Below are 19,140 nucleotides of genomic sequence, written 5' to 3' on the forward strand. Positions count from 1 at the left end.
AACTTTACCAAATGGAAACATGGCTGGAAGACTTGGACACAAACATGAGCATACCAGCTTGGTGAACAATCTCCTGTCATTCACAGACTGCTATGAATAATTACCCTGCATAAACATCACAGTTACTCTTCCTTACTAAGAGTTTCAGCCTAGGAAAGTTGGTTTGGGCAGCCAGGTAGGAAATACACACTCACTCTGCAGTGAAGTTTGCCTGTGATCAGTTACGGCTGCAACAGCAAGGACAAAAGCTGTCAAATATGACAAGGAAAGCTGCTTTGAGTCTGCTCAACACTGCTCTTCATTAACACCTGCGTATGTTCTCATTGCATGTGGCCCCGTCTTGAATGAAACTTTGAAAGGCCTGGAGTCTCCTTCAGTTGCACAGGCAGAGAGAGAGCAGAGCTCCAGAGATGACATGTACCACGCACAGCAGCATGGATATAGCATGAGTCTGCCTCAGTGTCACAAGGAAAACCCTGAGGACAAGGGTATAGTCAAGGCCCTCCTTCAGAATTCTTTATGTAAGCTTTCCTTCTCAGCCTGGGGGACACTGTCCCATTAGTAAGTTATCTGTTCTTTCCTTCAACCTGAGTAGAGAAAAATAATACACATATTTTTAAAAAAATCAATGCCATACGCTATCAAAACACATCCATTAAACAGAAAAAGAATCCAAAAACCAGGAGATGCCCACAGCTACTGAAAACTCATAACTGTGGGGGAAATTGCCCCTGTACCGAACTCCATTCACTATTTTTGTTGATGATAGAGCAGAAGGCAAAACCAGACAGTAATCTTGGCTGGTCAGTGCACAGTGAATGCAAACAGGAGATGCAGTCATTCAACAAAATGCAGTCAGACATCTTCCTCACACCATGCAGGTCACATTGGGTATGGACAAGGATTTAGAAGTTGGAATATACAGCCACACATGTTTCTAGTGTCTCACTATGACCAAATGGAATCACTCTTTTGACCTACAAACTAAGAGAAGTTACCCCTCATGGGGCAATGGTGTTTTTTTTACAGACTCCTTAGGGCACTTGAGACACCACATGAAGAAGGGCAAAGCTGTATGCCACTCCTAAGAGACTTGTAAAAGCCAGTTAAGAAAAGGCAAGCTCTAGGGAGTTGGCTTAAATGTGCTTTGTACTTATCTGTAACAAAAACCTTAACCAAAAAAATTAAAGTTTGCAGACAAAGATGGTATTAAAAACTCCTCGTATGGGGCATTGGCATGGTCAACAGTGGGAGTCCCACGTGGTTGAGGTGTCTGGATTTTACAAAGCAATACAGAAACTGGAAAAGGTACACAGAACCACAGAAACTACTAAAAGAAAGTACCCTACACAAAGAATCTGAAAGGGCTCAGTTGGCTTTGTCTCTTAAAAATAACTTGAGAGGTAAGGCAATTACAACACATAATTCCCCTCAAAGGGAGGGACTATCAGTTATTAGAGGCCTCTTTAATCTAGCACTGAATAACCTAACAAACCAGTTGTTGGAACCTAAAGGCAAACTGAAAGCAAGATACTTCTCCCTCCTACACACTGCTTTCTAGTTTGCGTTAATTAAAAAATGCCAGAAGTAGTGCATCTACCAATCTTCAGATCAAGTTTAGCTGCTCTCTCTCACTGTTATGCTCTAGTAAAATATGTATTATTGCCACAAACAATTCTGATGAATGACACACAAATGCTTAGAATATACATAAAGTCAAACTAGATAGGTTTGTCATTAAATTATGGACCTGAAAATTCATTTTTCAGCAGATCAGCACATTCACAATACATTTGAGGGAATAGATGAGAATGGGAGAGAAACATGGGTATTTAAGAGTTTCAGCTGCCCCCAGTATTAATGGCAAACATAAACTACAGTTAGGATGCTTTCTGTTTGTCTTCAGGATTTCAACTTATCTTTTGAAAAAAACCCAAGGTTTAAGTTGTAACAAAAGGTAAAACTCTCTCTGATCACTTGTAATTACAAGCTATCCTCACTAGATATTTTTTAAATTTGCTTCTTCTACAATGATAGAAAATGTACATATAGTATCTAGTGCAAAGATGAAACTCAAGGCCTCAGAAACCACATGGTGGAAAATACTTTGGAAAATCATGGAAAGGTTAGGTGAGACAGTCCGGCTGCTGAAAGAAAGTAGTATGAGCCACAGTTCACAGGAGAGTTTGGGGCTGAGGTACTTTCCACTTGGGTTTTGTCAATAAATGGGACAAGAGGTGGCTGGGGATTGGAAAAGTGATTGTTTGGTACCAGGCAAGTACACAAAGGTGTTACTTTTAGACTGGATGGTTTAAATCCTGAGTTAAAACTACTACCCAGACTTCTGAAAAAGCTACTGAGTGGCAGTTCAACAGCTGTGAACACTATACACCAGAAGGGCCTTTTCTTTTTTAATAAGCCATGTCAATTTTCTGAGCATTGAATATAACCCTTCCCCTCCCTAATAAACTACCTGCAATATAGATGGCAATCATGTCTGAACAGTATCAAACTCCCAAAGCTGAAAGGTTAAATAAACAAACAAAAAATCCCACAGGTTTTGCTTTCTGTTACTTCAATGGGAAATGACTAAAACTAACCATTACCTTCCAAAAATCCTCATCCTCCTAGCCTGTTCCACATACTCCTTCTCATCACAGAAACTCAACTCAGGCAAAGGCTAACAAGACAGGTCATTTTCTTAATGTCTGCCTCTTTATTCTGAAGGCTGTGATACAACAACATCAATTTCTAACCATCCATCTTAATACACACATGTGCAGCACATGGACACCACAGCCAAATATTCAGAGCAGGTCACAAACAAGCTGGTTCATGCTGTAGCTGCAAAGATCTGTCTACACAGCAGCCCTTCTGCTATCAGGCACAACTGGTTTGCAGGCCAGGGCAAGTCACTGCATGCCTTAGCCCAGGCTAGTCAACATTAATATTGTTCCCAAAGTCCCCTAAGAACATGGAACAAAATTCCTCCTGTTTCCTCTTCCCCTTACACTAGAGCAGTCTATAGGCCAAACAAGATTTCACGTGATCCAAGTGCTCTGAAACTCCGAGGTGATTTAGGAATGCCATGTTCAACAGCATAACCACTTCTATCTCCAGCAGACAGCAGGAACACAGCCCTGAGCAAACACAACAATTTCAAATACATCAGCAATGTCCTACAAGAACAGAGATAAGTAAAGCACCAAGACACCAGTTTTTCTTTGAAAATATATATTGAATATGTGATCTCTTCTTTGGCACTGTACAGACCAGACCATGCATTTTGCTTTTCTTTTACAAAAACAACAAAACACATTGATTTCTTGGAGACAAGAGAAACAGGTCTTACCTACAGAGCTCCTATCAGCTGGGGCATTTAAAACTATTCAAATCACAGTGAGGAGATGAGACCCTGGAGGTAAATTCAACCATATACTTTCCAGAGGAGGGTCTCTTCCCTCTGGTTTTACTTGCTAGGCTTTACCCTGGCTTAAAGCTGACAGCCCATCTCCTGAACATCACATAACTCTTCACAAACAAGCAAAAGCCAGGACAATCCCAGCCTGCTCTCAGCTTCTCCCTTTCAATCATCATAAGATTCTCCTGACTGCAGAGAGCAAGTTAACTGCTAAAGAAAACTTTACCTGAAGTATTCCCTGTGCAAAAAATAACCCCCAAAACAGACCTCTAACCTGAGAGATGCAGACTTCAACCCACTTGATGAATGCAGAAACTATTGCTTCACTACTAATTTAAAGACTCTTCTGCAGCTTCAGCATGCCTGAATCTCTTGCCACCACTTATCCTTGTTATCCAACAAACAGTTGTCTGTTTGTCTCTCTCCAGTATGCTAGCATTTTGTGGAAAGCTTTCTCTTACAACTCTGACCCAAAAACTAGCAATCATTTTGACAATCAAAATCTTCTTCTAGCAGCAAGCTATCTTCTATCTTTCCACAACTGACAAAATGCCTCACCAATACTGCGTATTGCTGTTAAATCAGCAGCTACACTGAAGATTTTACCTGTGAAACCACAGATCAGATTTTACACATTTAAGGCATTTATTTAGCAACAACCAACAAAACTTCAATGGGAAAAATAATATACCCTTTGCATTGCTCCTCTTTATTCATGGGTCAGACAGAATTCATTAGATTCAAGAAAAAAGGCAAAACCTCTAGAAAATGTTTTTGATTTAAAACCACCCCAACTCCCACTCCCTTTAACCAAAAGTTAAACCTTAAAATGTGGAATAGATGAGTGTGTTTCAAAGTTCATGGTGCAAACTAGAGGAGGATGGCAAAACCTCCTCAGATTTGTCCAAAAATACAGCTATCCCACTCTTTACATAAACACAATCCTCTCCCTTCCCTTTTTTCTCTCTGCTTCTATTCACCCTACAACAAAATCAATATATACGAACATCAGCAGCAACTTTGATGATAGGCAATGATCCTTTTTGGCATCAGTCTGTGACAAGATTGTTGATTCTCTATCTTTAAATTGCATCATAGCTGTGTAAAATACGCAGTGATATCCCAGACGTGAACTCTTCACATCCGCTGTCGATACCTCAGCAAGATCCAGACTGCTGTCGCAGCAAGTGCCAGGCCTGGCACAAGAATGGCTGCCAGAGGAAGCCCACCTGATTCTCCATCTCTTCCATGACCCACAGGGCCATTCTGTGGCTGCAACTACAGGGAAAAAAAAAATATTTATGTCAGAAACCATAACAAGAGAGCTCCCAGTCTGGACCAGGAGGTTCTGTAAGAATGTTCAAAATAGTTTCCCCAGGCACCTGCAGACTCCACACATGGAGGGTTAAAACAGCTTAGGGTGGACTGAACTTAAATGCAGGGTACCCAGTCTGTACTAGGCACCTCCATGTTTCTCTGCCACTTTCTAAACCAGGACTCAAGTGGAACAGGACACACCTCATACAGCAGAAGAAATGACACACACATACCCAGTCACCCCTTGATGCACTTGCCGCCACACCATTTCCTGCTCTCTTTACCAGGAAAAAGACATCAATAATTCTCTCTGGTTTTCTTACCTGCCTTATACACCAGTCCAGAAGACTTACTGCTTTGTTAGGGGAGTAGAAAAGGGATCTCAAGCCACCTCTCCCCACCAACATGCTTTGGGTAGATCACTGTTTCTTTTGTAAACTTCCATGCTATCTGGGGATTAAGGATTTAACTCTTTTTACATCTAAAATGGTGCCAGTATATTTAAAGCATAGCAGTACATATTTCCTATTATCGTAAAATCATTTACATTGGAAAGACCTTTAAGTCCAACCATTAACCCAGCACTGCCAAGTTTACCATTAAACTAAGCACCACATCTTTTTTAAATGCCTTCAGGGATGGTGACTCAACCACTTCATTCAGCAGCCTGTTCCACTGTTTGACAACCTTTTTTCAGTGAAGAAATTCCTAATACCCAATCTAAACTGGTGCAACTTGAGGATGTCACCATTTGTCCTGTCACTTGTTGCCTGGGAGAACAGACCAACCCCCACCCAGCTACAGCCTCCTTCCAGGCAGTTGTGGAGAGCAATAGAGTCTTCTCTGAACCTCCTTTTCTCCAGGCTAAACACCCCCAGCTCCCTCTGCTGCTCCTCATCAGACTAGTGCTCCAGATCCTCCACCTACTTTATTACCCTTCTCTGGACACGTTCCAGCATCTCAGTGTCTCTTTTTGGGCTGCCCACACATTTCAACACTAACTTGAATGTGGGCTTCTGAAACAAAAGGAGTTCTGTCCCCAGTAAGATTTTGGCCACTGAAATAAAATTGGGCAACATGAGATTCTGTCTTCACACACAAAGCTTTACCTCTGAGAAAGGAGAACAGTGAGCAAACACAACATACTCCAGCAAAACAAAGACATGGGGACATCTCCAAACTCACCTTTTCACTGACACAAAGGTTACACTGGTTACAAAGTAATAGAGAGACAATTACAGCTGAGGCAATGAGAGAAGGTCATAGGTCAAACAAAATTTTTATATGCACATATCCCACTGAGCACCTGGACACAGTACTCTTCTTCCTCATGCACAGCTACCAATCATAGAAACCAGTCTAAACTGAGCCAGAAATAACCCTAAGAAAGAGGTAAAACATACCCTGCGCTGAATTTTCAGAGACACGTCATAGCCTGCATTCCTGAACAGTTCCACAGCATCCTTGTGCCGCAAATCCTTCAAGTCTTTGCCATTGATCTAGCAAAAAAGGAAAGGAGAGCCAGATGCTGAAGGTAAAGAAAGCAAATTTTTAATGATGCAGATGAAGAATAAGACATAAAAATCTTCATGTTACACAGAATTCTGCATTTGGGACATGATACTGCAACCATAAAGATCCTAATTAATTAATTATGATGTATTTTTATATGTTGAGACAGAACATGAGAAACTCCAAGCGAAAACACAGAGGTACTGAAAAAAACCAGAAGCAAAATAAGTATAAAAGACCACAGTTGTGTCAATAGCAGCTTCTGATGCTGTTGCTTTACTGGAAACAAATCAAAGGTGTGATTCTGACAGGTAATGAACATAAAAGAGCAGCTACAGCAAAATTATTATTTTAAGTCTCTTCCCTTGTTTCATCTACTGGTGTACCTTTGAAATCCCTCTGAGAGAGTGTTGTAAACATTGTTGCTTTTATAAGCACACTGATGTAGCAAAACCAACAAAAAAAAAGTTACATGCATACTTCTTAGCATCCACTTGATTCACTTGCAAGTGTTAGGATTTTTTCTTAATTTAAAGTAATATAACATGGCACTTGATTTCATTCACTGAGTGAATTCATCCTACCTTTTCATTTTCGCCCCCATTACCCCTAATTGTATCCCCTAAGATCACATCCAGTGCCTCCCTTCTCTTCATATTTAGGCACCCCAAACACAAGTACATAAATATTAAACTGTCAGGAAAAAGAGAATATTCTCTGTTTAACTTAATACCACTTTCTGGATCAATAATAGGCTCCAATTAGTGCAAGGTAGTCTATAGAAGCTAAAAAGATCACATGTGAAAAAAATAAGCAAGTGTAAAATAAAATTAGGGAGTACAAAAAGGTTGTGTATAATCCTAGGAGAGGCTACTTCTTCACCCATCACTTTGTAAAGCTTGTTTCTTGCATGATTGCCAGCTATATGAAGAATCAGTGGGTGTGAACATTAGACATTTGAAAACAATTTTCTAAAAGGAGAAGCAGCCTATGTTATTCTTGAGGAGCTGAAATGAAGAGAAGAATATTACGGCCTAGAAGTTTTATAGTCTAAAAATCCCCCTGTGTAAAAGGATCAGAAATCATGGATTACCAGTCAAAAAATGGAAATTTAAGAGGTGGAAAACCTTTATTTTCATGTGTGTAAACAATAAACCATCCTGAGCAAGAGAACACTTGATGAATTCTAAAACCTTAGGGAAGCAAGTCACAGAGGAAACACAAGCACAGCAACACGGAACACTTCTGTGGCAAATCAAGAAGGCAGAGGAGATAAGCCCATGTGTAGAGGCACTCACCTCCCTAGCGCTCAGAGCTCTCCCCAGACCCCCAAGGCAACTCCTCCAGGGAGTTTGCTTGGGATCATCTAATTCATTCACCACATCCCTCCTCTCTATGCACTGTGAAGGAAAACCTGCCTCTCACATCACATCACTGACCAAGAACACAGGGGACAACAGAAGAAAGGGCTTACCGCTAAAATTTTATCTCCTTCTTGTAATCGGCCATCAAGGTAAGCTGCCCCATCCTTTTTGATCCAGCTGACATAGATGCTGTTGTCATTGGCAATATACTGCTGATCTGTCCCACCAACAATGTTGAAGCCCAACCCTAAAGCAAGCCAAAGAGAAAGATGATGAGAAAAAGCTCAAAGCTTCAAATGTTCTTGCTGTCTTGCTTGTTGGAGACTGCACCCTCCCACATTGCCTTGCTTTCTCCACCATACAAAAACTCACAGCACACAAATCTGCATTACCCTTTCCAACCACCTTTCCATTGTCTAGAAAAGTTATTCCCATAAAACTGGTCTTGAAAGCAGAGAAGAGACACTAAATGCCTGAGGACCCCATTGTGTAATGCTTCATTACACAAAACACCTGTGAGCTGTTTCAGGTGGGTGCTGGGGAATAATGAGGGGCATGCCATCATTTCTGAGACACTGATTCAGCCCTCAGCAGGAACGAACTTCTTTACCACAACATGAAAGAAAATGGAAGTATTCTGCATTTCACATGTGATTACAGTAAATCGCTACCTTTGAGCTACAAGAAATCACCTCTGATAAGTGTTTTGTGAGCTGGGAAACAGGGTAAGGAAAGGCAAGGAGCGTTAGACCCTTTCTACAGATAGGGAAACAGGCAAGGAGAACTGTGCTACTATCTTGAGGGCACCTAGAGCTCAAAAGACCTCCCCTTCCATCCCAGGAGCTGGAAATGGTATGCTTTGCTTCCAAGAATAAGATTAGGCTACATGAAGCTACTTCAAATTGTACGCAATCACTTTCTTCTGTTCATGAATTCAAACATGATAGGAAATACAGACAAAGTTTGCAGATTTAATGCAAGACAAAAAGGAATACATTTATTACATACATTTATTAAAATTGATGTCCACTATACATTTTTGCCAATTTGTATTATTCTTTAAAGGAAACCTCAGTTACAGATATCTATCTGGATCCAGCTTCTGGATTAAAGTTAAGACTTCTTGTTTCATTGAAAGCCAGAAGAACAAATTGAATTTAAAATCTGGAAACCCAAAGATTACGAGATTCCCCACTGTACATGCAGCTAAGTTTCTCTCTAAATACAAATGCATGACAAGGGACAGGAAAGACTCCCCAAGAGACATGTAATGAAAAAAGAAAGAAAAGCCAAGGAAAAAGGAAAAAAAAAAATCAAATACGCAATCAAAGTAAATTGAAAAATACCCAACTTTTTTCCTGACATGAACCAGTCATCCAAAAGCTATTGTCAAGAACAGCTGAGGGCAAGTTCTGCCCACGTTCAGCCAGATTGATTTATTTGTTTTCATTTTCTTTCTTATTTTCTCTCGAACTTGGGACTGGAAACCTTGGGAAGCAGTTTCAAATGAAAGTAAAACCACCTTATGCCTGCTGGGAAGCAGCATTTTAAATTAGTCACAGGAGATCAAAGCATTTACAAAATGAGTCATGGTATTTTAAGTGTGCATCTACAGCTGGGAAGTAAAGAAATATTAGCAGCAATTTTGCCACACCTTTTTTTTCCTTCCGTTCCTGGCAGTTTCAGACAAGTGAGGAAAAAAATGAAAGCAAGAGAAAATTGAAGAAATACTGACATTTCAACTCAAATAACATCTGTTTCAAGAAGGACCAGTTGTGCACAGTAATACACCTTTCAATAGAAAATGAAAAAAATTAAAAATCCACACTCCTAAAAATTATTTGCCATAAAGCAAATCACTTAGGAAAGGGAGAAATCAATACTACTGAAAGTATAAGGTTTAATCAACACTTATTAAAAAGCCAGAAAGAAGGAATTAGGATCTCAGAACACATTCTCTCTGATATATAAAACCTCTAAAGTATATATATATATATATATACACTTTTTTCATATATATGAAAAAAGTATACATTTTGCAACTTTTTACCCGTAACTGGAAAAATAACCAATATTCACAGCTTCCATCAGCAGAGGCAGGTCTTTGTGACAAAGAGGCAGCAGTTTGTGCTAGACCAAGTTAAGTATTCACAGGGCTTTTTCACTGTGTCTTTCCAGCACTCAGACTTGCACTCTGCCTAAAAATATCTCCCCTATCAATCCTCAAGCTCTTTGCTATTCTCTTCCTTCCATTTCATGCAGCCACAGAAAGAGACACAGCACAGCTGGAAGAAAAGGAGCAAGAGGAGAGAGCACATAGCACTAAATCTCTTGTCTGTAAGGGACCAGAAGCAGAATGGCAGAGCTTTAAAAGCAGGCTCTGGGCTAAACTACTGACCCTTCCTGAGGCTGCAGACATCCCTATGCCTCACTTACCCTCTCCGAACTAAAAAAGTCCCCCAAAAATGCCATTAAAAAAAAAAAAAAAAAAAAAAAAAAAAAACAGGACTGGCAGGATTAGGAAATGAGAGGCTGAATACAAGAAAATTTGAAAAAGATAAATATACACTGTCCTGCCACTGGAAATACATTCACAACCAATTCAAACTTTTGCCAGAGGCGTTTAGCATCAGACCTATTTTAAAAGTTGCAGTCAAAGTCCAATTCAAGAGATTACAGTATCCAATTGTACTTCACAGATAAGTGATTTTTTTTCCTTCCACAGAAATGAGTAATAATCCACATGGCAAGTGCATCAAGTCCATAAGGGGACGTAGGACCTTCAAATCAAGTAACATAGTTAGAAACCTAAATCTAAAGATGCACAGCCCATCTCAATGACTGGACAAATGCTGTTCATGGTAATCGAGACTGAAATCAAAGTGGTCACACTCAAGACCATTCTCAACTCTGCCCTTTAACATTCCCTTACACCTTCCTTAAAATTTTAGCTCCCCAAATGTATGGAAACAGCATCCCCATCGGAACCAGCTTCATTTGGCACAGTTTTCCCTGACAAGCACAGCTTCATTAGCTTAAGCTCATGGCTATGCAGGTAGGGCTACCCAGCTTTCAGACCAGAGGCCAATCTGGTGAGCAGAGGAGGCAAAGGGCTGCTCACACCCTCTGGGTTCTGATCGCCAGCATGAGGGCCTGGACCAACACCAGCCCTGCACGGGACCTACCTCTACCCCAGAGAAAGGAAACACACACACCAACAGCGTCGGTGCTGGGCTCTCTGGGGAGCCCCTGGAGCCAAGGCTGGCCAGCAGCCGCACCCAGCAGTTGTGCAGAACAGAAGGGCTGCCACGTTTTCGTCCCTAGTCGTTTAAATTAAAGAGAAGGCCTCAAACACCAAAGTACAACTCTAGCTCCAAAAGCCCTCCTGAAGCCTGCCATTCTCTATAGCCAGGATTTTGCTCCAGAGCTGTACATTTTGTGCCACCTAGCCTCACTTCTGAAAGTGTCATCTGAATGGCACCATAAGTCCTGTAAAAATGTAAGGTTTCCATGAGTGCACCTGCTGTTGAGACATGAAAAGCAAAGCCAAAAAATGCCCCACGAACTGCCCTATTCCCTCTTCCTTCCAGCCTATGCTCCTCTGTCTCACCACTCCAAAGCATCTCAAGGTACGCCGCACAATGAACACCAAGCTGACAATTCAGGGGACGGCCACTTGGGCACAGTTTTCCAATGGCCCCTGACCCAGAGTATCCAATGCGTCTGGGCGCTTAGCGGCTGCCGCCGCACTTGGAAGCAATAGCTCCACCAGAGATGGCAACTTCCAGGGAAAACCAGAGGCGAGTTGTCCGCAGGGACAGCAGCCTCCACCGGAGCTCCCGCAGAGGACGGACTCTGACCCAGCCAGCTCTCCCTCACGCAGGGCACGAGCTTTTCCCGCAGCAGCGTGTCCGCCACGGCTATTTCCAAGGGAGGCCCCCGGGCCCGGCACCTCTGGGCGCTACGCTTCTGTCCTCGCCACCGGGACCCTCCCTCCGCCGCCCCGGTGCCCGCCACGGCCGCCCCGCCGGCCGCCGCCACCCCGCGCTTCCGCTCCGGCCTCGCCGGGGGCTGCGCAGGCCTCGGCGCGGCTGCCCCGGCCCGGGAGGCGCCGCGGACCCGGCGCGGAGGAGCCGCCTCCGCCTTACCTGAGGGTCTGCGGGTAAGGCTGATGATCTCCTCGGAGTAGCCGCCACTCGCCACGCTGCCGTTCATGCTGCGCCCTGAAGGAGAACTCGGCTCCCGGGACAGCCGCTCTCACCTCCTCGGCCGCCGCCGGGCCGCGCCGCGGAGCGCTGGGAGTTGTAGTCCCCGCGGGACGGGGCTGCTCCCACCGGCGCCCGGGGCAGCCACCGGCGCTCACCGCAGCGGCGGAAGAGCAGCGGGCCCGGGGAGCCCAGCACAGCGTCTTCCTGCCCCCGCACCTTCCCTGGCCCCTGCGCGGCATCTGAACCTGGCCCTGCCCTGCTCCCCAGGCTGGAGCTGGTTTCCGTAGGAAGGTTAAGGAATAGGCCATAGTTGTCTGGGGTAGGCGTAGGAGAGAAGAAGGGAGATATATGACCTGTTCCCAGCAGGTCATATATCTGGTCATATATTAAACTGTCCTCACAGCAAACTGAAAAACAGATCGGATCGTGCTGGAACAAAAGCCCAATACAAAGCTGGGCAAGTAGGACAGAGAGCATCCATGCCAACACCGAGTTACCCTGCGGTGCAATAAAGTGATCTATATTCAGAAACACAAACGGTGCATAGAAGCACCGTGCTGCTGCTGGGGCAAGAAATACTTAACTAGATCCTGTAGAAGGTGTTTGGTTTGAGGATTTGAGAGATTTCCTGAGAACTCTACAGAACAGATAATTACCTAGCAATAAAGGGCAAAGAAGTTCAACTTACTGTATAACAGAGGAGCCACTTGAACCTGGGACTTTGTACCTCAGGGTTTATTGAACCAATAGATTATTGGGAAATAGCAAGGAAAATGTTATCATTATCTATTTCAGCCCATGCTACCAGTGTGTCAATACAGACAATGATGACAGGGAACAATGTCAGTTGAACCACCTGACTGCTTGGCACTATGAGGACAGCCACATCTACCTGGTCTTCAATGTTACACTACCATTTTATTTGTTTGGTATTGCAGTAAACATAACAGATGTTTTTGACTGCATTCGTTCCAAGATTATCTGCACTTCTGGATTCCTGAATTTAATAGGGAGAGACAACCTGGGCACCAGATTTCTGACTGCTACAATATATTAATGTTTAGCGCTAAACTCAGTGTTGGAACACCTGCCTCAGAGGTGGGAGACAGGCATTCAAGGTCCAGTTACACTTGCAATGATAAGCAAAACCATGACTCGTGTGATAGACTTTTTTGTTTTTGCTAAGTAGCATTCACCCTAAGTTGAGGACTTTTCAGTGTCTCATACTCTGCCAGTGAGGAGGTGCACAAAAGCTGGGAGGGAGCATGGCCAGGACAGGTGGACAAAGGGATATTTCATACCACAGAATGTCCAGTATATAAGCTGGGGAAGTTATTTGTAAGGGGGCCCAGCACATTCTGGGACAGGCTGGGTATCAGGCAGCATGTGGTGAGCAATTGTACTGTGCATCACTTGTTTCTCTTGGGTTCTGTTACTCTCAACTATTATTATTATTATTATTATTATTATTATTATTATTATTATTATTATTATTATTATTATTATTAATGTTGATGTTAATATTAATACATTTTAGTTGTTTCAATTATTAAACTGTTTTTATCTCAACCCACAAGGTTTACCTTTTCTTTCTGAATCTCCTTCCCACAGGGAGGAGTGGGAGGAGAGTGAGCAAGCAGCTGCAAGGTACTTGGCAAACTCCTTCAAGATACAGCAGCAATTTAATGTATTTTAGAGATTACAGCCTTGGCTTAGAACAAAACCAATTTTATCTTGATCTGAGAGAACTGCAATGTTAAGTGTTTTTAAAAGTTTTCTTTAGTCAGGAAGAGATTTCAAACAAGAAACATGGGTGTATTGTAACTCAATCCTAGGCAGCTCCAGGCGTCACCTATCACGACTGGCCTGCCACATGTTAACAGCTACCTAAGCCTTAATACCCTTGCTGCACTGGCACAGACCATTTCACAGAATCAGAGAATGGTTTGGTTTGGAAGAGACATTTAAGATCATCTAGTTCCAACCCCTCCTGCAATGGGGTTCCACTAGTCCAGCTTGTGTCTTCTTATTTCCTCCAGCACCATTTCATGTAGTACAGTGACTCACATCTCTTGGGAGACGGTGCAGCAACATTTGCAAATTGCCTCTTCATGTGTAAGTGACTTACATATTAACGAAGTTCCCTCATCCATTTAAAGCATTTTAAAATGCAGTTAGAACCAGGAGGGGAAAAAAAAGGGAAACCAAAAACATTAGGACTGAACTTAGACCTGCACCTTCATAGCACCTTCAGAGTAGTGGGACGTTTCTAACAAACCACCAGAAACATCAAGTTTTTCATTGCTGTGTTGAAATCAGAAACAACAATATTTTCAAGGAGAAATCTCAGAAAGGAAGCTGACACATTTATGAAACATAGACTAGGTTTGTGGAGATGCATGTTTGTCTTACTCATATGGCCCAAGAAGAAATGGGAGAAAAGTATACAGAAATACTCCTATCCAAAGCCTCCTCCCAATTAAGTCCTGGTTTTGCAAAACAGTCTTTAAGCATGGAAAAAAACAGAAACTACAGCATTTTATTAATTTATCTTTCCCAAAACTGCATTTGCAAGTAAGCTTTCTGGGCTAAATTGTGCTTTCATTACACCTCTGTCTCTTCAGTATGCAGGTCTGTAAACAAGAACTCCCTGACTCTGGTGTTTCTCTGTCTCAGCATACATCTATACTTGGCAATTTATAGTATACTATTGATCAACAATGGCAGGCCATCAAGGAGGCAACCTGAAACTTCTGCCACTGTTTTTGTATTTAAAAAGCAAAATAAAAAAAAGTCTTAGTAGGTACTAGATGTGCATAGGTAGTTGGAAGGTGCTGGGTGTAGTGCTTTTGTTACTTTTTATCTCCATCTTTCAATTACTTCACATCGCTCTTGTCTGTCTTCTATCCCTTGTTTGAAACACCTGAATTACAATTGTTATTTCTCAGAGGACACCCCTCCCACTCCCCCCAACCCCCAGAGGAGGTCTCTGGTTATAAGGAATAGATGTGGTGTTAGTCAAGGGCAGTTACCTTGCCTTTTGACATAAATGCAGGATTAAGTTTTCATCATCTAACCAAAACCATCCATGTTCTATCATGACAATAAGCACAGCCTAAACAAACAATGTGTTACCTCATTTCTGTAGACAGGATAGATAAATATTTAAGGACTCATTTGCTCTAGGCAAAAAGCTGGGAAAAACTGTGAATCACATGCTTTGTATTTCACATCCCATCATAATGTAATTGGCCCTTTTTGGATACAGGACACCAAAAAAATACACATAAAAAATTACAGGAAAATGCATATTCTAAAAACACATATTATATATTTGGGAGGCAGCAAGAGTTGACTATAATAATTTGTAGAGTCACCAACATCTTTCTTCCCAAATGTTCCCAAGTGTTGGGGTACTTATCCTGCCTTTACAGAATGTTTGCTAAAAGTGTGCTCTTTATTTTCTAAATACAAATAATTATTTTGTTAGCAGACAAGTGCATTATAGCCCTTTATCCTGAAACACCTTTTAAAAAAAGGTTTAACTGTGATCTGGACTACAGACTCCTCTTCATGCTGATCTGATAGAACGGTCTAGTTACTGCTGTAATAGAAATAACAACAATAAAACTTACTGAATGGTGGTTCCATGTCCCTAATATTTTTCAGAAGTTAGACATATTTTATGTTGTGTTAAAAAAATTAAAATGACAATGCTTCTGTGTGGCGCTCCATAGAGGTGCAAGGACACATTCAGTTATAGCTGAAAAAAGAATCAGAGAGTAAGCCAAAAGAAACCCCCTGAGATAGTCAGAAAGGTATCTATCAAATATTGCAGGTATTGTAGGTAGGGGACACTTGCAGAATAATTCCAAATACTTTAGAAATTCAGTTAACTCGGGGAGCCCCACAGACAGCTCCTCTTAGAGACAATAAAATACACAGCACTTCTCAGAAGCAGCCAGCAGTCAAGACACTGGAAAATTTCCAGGAAATAAAAACAAATTGTTCTTGTGAAATGCCAGATCTGGTGTCACTACACTGTTGACATATATTTTACAGTTCAGAAATGCAATGCTTACTGGTTGTGATCTGGATAATCCTTCTCTACTCTTTTACAAAAGGAAGACCCTGTTTCCTATGGTCTACCTCCCTCCTGAAGAGCTGCTCCCTTGTAAACAGCTGGAAACACTTGTGAAACAGACACCTGTATCTCACTGCAATACCTGTTCCTTACCTCTTGTGTGTCACAGATGTGAATTAAATCACAGACACACAGAATAGTTTGCCTGGAAGGACCTAGTGGAGACTGCAAGTGCATTTTTTTTTTCTCTGGCTGTTAATGAATGAGAACAGATGTTCACAAACATCTCTCTCACTGAATTGAAGAAAATATTAGGTGAAGGAGGAAATTGAAGCAAGTAATTTATCTACACCTGTTTTAAGAAGTTTGCATTTTTAAACTGTCGATATGAAGCACAAACACAATACTTGCAGTTTACTTAATTACATCAGTTTAAGAGCTCAGGGTACAAAGAACAGCATGCCTTACTACCTGCATGTACTAACTTAAAAGAAAATATACAGAGATAAGGTTTACTCTGCATTTAATGATATCACATGAGATTAGAGCTGTGCAGAACCTGTTGAATTATTTTGATGAGTTATCAGATGGCTCTGCTAAAGAGAGATTTCCTCAAGAGAATCCAAAGATACTGCTTTTTGAACTTTGGTGGATTTTGACTCGCCAGCAGGTGAGTTTTCTTTAGGAACTTCTGTTTTTTTCAGTCTTTGAAACAACTGCAATATTCTATGGAATTGGGGTTTCATCTTCGTAAGCCATCCCTCTATTTCTTGTCTATAATGGATGGAAAGGGCTACTCCAACAATACACATAGAAAAAAAAACAAATAGTGCTAGTCTTACTTTTGCTCTCTGAGCCCTCCTGACTGGAGGGGGTCCACTGTCAATGCTACCTCCAAATCCTTCCAATTCACAATATGGAGGAGCCCAGCCATACTTACAGTGACAGTTCTTACGATTGTTACACACCCCTCTGTCATGACACTTTGTCATGTTGCAATCATAGTTCAGCACTAATACACTCATACACGTCCTGTTGATACAAAGCATATCACTACCACATGGTGTGCCATCTTCCACAGCTCCCACATCTGCTCTTGGCATCCCTAAGTGATAGTCGAGACCCCAACAATTTTTATCTCGAACAGGAGTTTGGACTAGTGTTACATGGTTCTGCAAGAAAGGAATTTTGACTATGTTTTCACACTGAATCCTACCACACAAGACATTCTTAGTACTGCATTTTGTAAAACGGACATTGTCATGAATACCACAATTCCCAAACCGGTCACCTTGAGTATTCACTGCTTTGAAGCAATCTAAAGGGGCAACCTTGGCTTGCTTGCCAAAGAGATGCCGGCACTTTTCACTGTGGGAAGAACATTTTCCTTGATAGCAATAAATACCATCATTGCAAGGAGCTCCATCTTGTACATATACATCCAGTGGGCAGTGAGGGGAAATCCCATTGCAATACTCCGGCAGGTCACAGCTGCCAGTACTTGCTCTGCAGAGTGTTCCTGCTGGAAGGACTTTACAGTTCTTGCAGCATTTTCCAGATGCACAGTCTGAACCTGCAGTAAATGTACAGTTTGCGCGGCAACAAGGATCCCTTCGGCAGCTTGCTGCTGAACCGCAGTCACATTGCTCTCCACTGTCTACTATCTTATTGCCACAGTATTCACGTTTATCGGTGTAGAAAGTGCCAGGTGCTGGTGGTTGATGAAGGCACGGAGCGCCATTTACAACCAGATTAAAGTACTCTTTGTAACTGCAGTCACTGAATGAATCTGTTTCAGCATTGTTTTCATACATAATGCATGTCTTGTGTTTGCAATTACATTCCGGTTTATCATGGGTCATCCCAAGATTATGGCCCAGCTCATGAACAAATGTGATAACAATTGAAGACAACTTTTTCTCAGTGAAGGAAATAACAGCCGATGACCAGTGGCTATCACACACTGTCCCTATATATGCCAATCCCAAGCTGCTTCCAAACCACTGAAATGCAAATAAGTGAGCAACATCGTGGCGCATCCGATGTATCAGGTTTGACTTTCTCCAGGCGTTAAAGTCACTAAGTACCTGGGGAATAGAGTTAGTAACATTTATTAAGTTATTTTCAGTCCAGATCTCCAGTCCTATGAGAAACAGACGGACAGAAAGCTGTTTGTACAAAATGTCCCCAGAATTGATGACTTGCATTACATGCTTCAAGACTTGGGATTTGCTCCTGCCTGACTTCACAAACCGCACGTGGTCCACGACCACTACTATCTTCACATACCTGATGTGTGTCCACCAGTCCTTCAGCTTTTCGTTCTCCTCCTCTGCCTTGGGAGCCTTGAACCATGGCAGCACAGCCTTTTGTTGCTGCAGTACCTCCGGCGTCAGTCCGCAGCTGGTTCCCTCGGGGCTGTTGGCCTCCTCCATGCGGTAGAGAATGTGCCGAAAGGCCGGATCATTGGGGACGGGCTCGATCTGGTAGGTGTCATCCTCCACCCAGAGCACGCCGTGGAGGCCCCTGCCGCAGGTGCTGAGGGCCACCAGGGAGCCGGGGCTCCCCAGCACGTCGCCCTGGTAGAAGCAGTTGTCCCGCACGAAGGGGTGCTCCTCCCGGCGGGCCCCGTCCCGGCCGTAGGTGACCAGGGTGAAGGGGCGGGATACCAGGCCCCTCCTGGGCTGCAGGCGCAGCACCCGCGGCCGCCCCGCCACGTTCAGCCAGTAGGAAAGGGCCGGGGCGTCGTCGCCGCCCCGGGGGCTCAGCTGCCGCGGCACCGTCACCCACGAGGCGCGCTGCTCCGCGGGCCGGGCCCCCCGGGCCCCGGGGCACCCCGCCACGCCCAGCAGCACCAGCAGCAGCAGGAGCGCCGGCAGCGGCCCCATCGCGGCCGCCGGCACCGGCCGCCCCCGCCCGAGCGGGGATAGAACCTGGAAGGGCCCGGCCCGGGCAGAACCGCCCCGAGGCTCCAACTGCCGCCGTGCCGGCCGTGACGGGCCCGCTCCCCGGGAAACGGCACCTGCGGCGTCGCCGAGCGCTGCCCAAGCGCCTCCAGACAGCCCATCCTGCTCTTTGAGCCAGGACAGAGGCTCTTGTGAGAAGGAACCAGTAAATTTGCCTCCCACAAACACGTTCTCAGCTTTTAATAATCGTCATTTCAAATTAATGGGTACTTCTCCTTCTGAGCGGACACAGCGAGGACAGCCCCCAGTTCAGCTTCACGCTCCTTGT

General features: G+C 43.3%; 2 protein-coding genes across 2 annotated transcripts; both read right to left on the reverse strand.

The window, feature by feature from the left end:
- Positions 1–4,042: 4,042 nt before the first annotated feature.
- SYNJ2BP (synaptojanin 2 binding protein) lies at positions 4,043–13,275 on the reverse strand. The gene is made up of 4 exons (XM_053980155.1): positions 11,763–13,275; positions 7,725–7,861; positions 6,142–6,237; positions 4,043–4,699 (listed from the first exon to the last, which is right to left on the reverse strand). Exons 1-4 carry the CDS (start codon positions 11,827–11,829, stop codon positions 4,559–4,561), a joined length of 441 nt encoding a protein of 146 aa, XP_053836130.1. The 5' UTR covers positions 11,830–13,275; the 3' UTR covers positions 4,043–4,558.
- Positions 13,276–15,133: 1,858 nt separating this feature from the next.
- Positions 15,134–18,879, reverse strand: LOC128808755 (disintegrin and metalloproteinase domain-containing protein 21-like). Its single transcript, XM_053980244.1, has 2 exons — positions 15,905–18,879; positions 15,134–15,585 (listed from the first exon to the last, which is right to left on the reverse strand). The coding sequence occupies exon 1, from the start codon at positions 18,792–18,794 to the stop codon at positions 16,503–16,505; it is 2,292 nt and encodes a 763-aa protein (XP_053836219.1). The 5' UTR covers positions 18,795–18,879; the 3' UTR covers positions 15,134–15,585; positions 15,905–16,502.
- Positions 18,880–19,140: the final 261 nt, after the last annotated feature.

The sequence above is a fragment of the Vidua macroura genome, chromosome 6 (assembly GCF_024509145.1).
Source record: "Vidua macroura isolate BioBank_ID:100142 chromosome 6, ASM2450914v1, whole genome shotgun sequence".
NCBI lineage: Eukaryota > Metazoa > Chordata > Aves > Passeriformes > Viduidae > Vidua > Vidua macroura.

What these genes read in the sequence shown, in the direction of transcription:
- SYNJ2BP (XM_053980155.1), bottom strand. Translation starts at nt 11,829, where the DNA reads ATGAACGGCAGCGTGGCGAGTGGCGGCTACTCCGAGGAGATCATCAGC. An exon ending in CCTTACCCGCAGACCCTCAG is followed by an intron (nt 7,862 to 11,762) that starts GTAAGGCGGAGG and finishes GGCTTGCTTTAG; the next exon opens with GGTTGGGCTTCAACATTGTT. An exon ending in AAGGAGATAAAATTTTAGCG is followed by an intron (nt 6,238 to 7,724) that starts GTAAGCCCTTTC and finishes CTTTTTTGCTAG; the next exon opens with ATCAATGGCAAAGACTTGAA.
- LOC128808755 (XM_053980244.1), bottom strand. Translation starts at nt 18,794, where the DNA reads ATGGGGCCGCTGCCGGCGCTCCTGCTGCTGCTGGTGCTGCTGGGCGTG.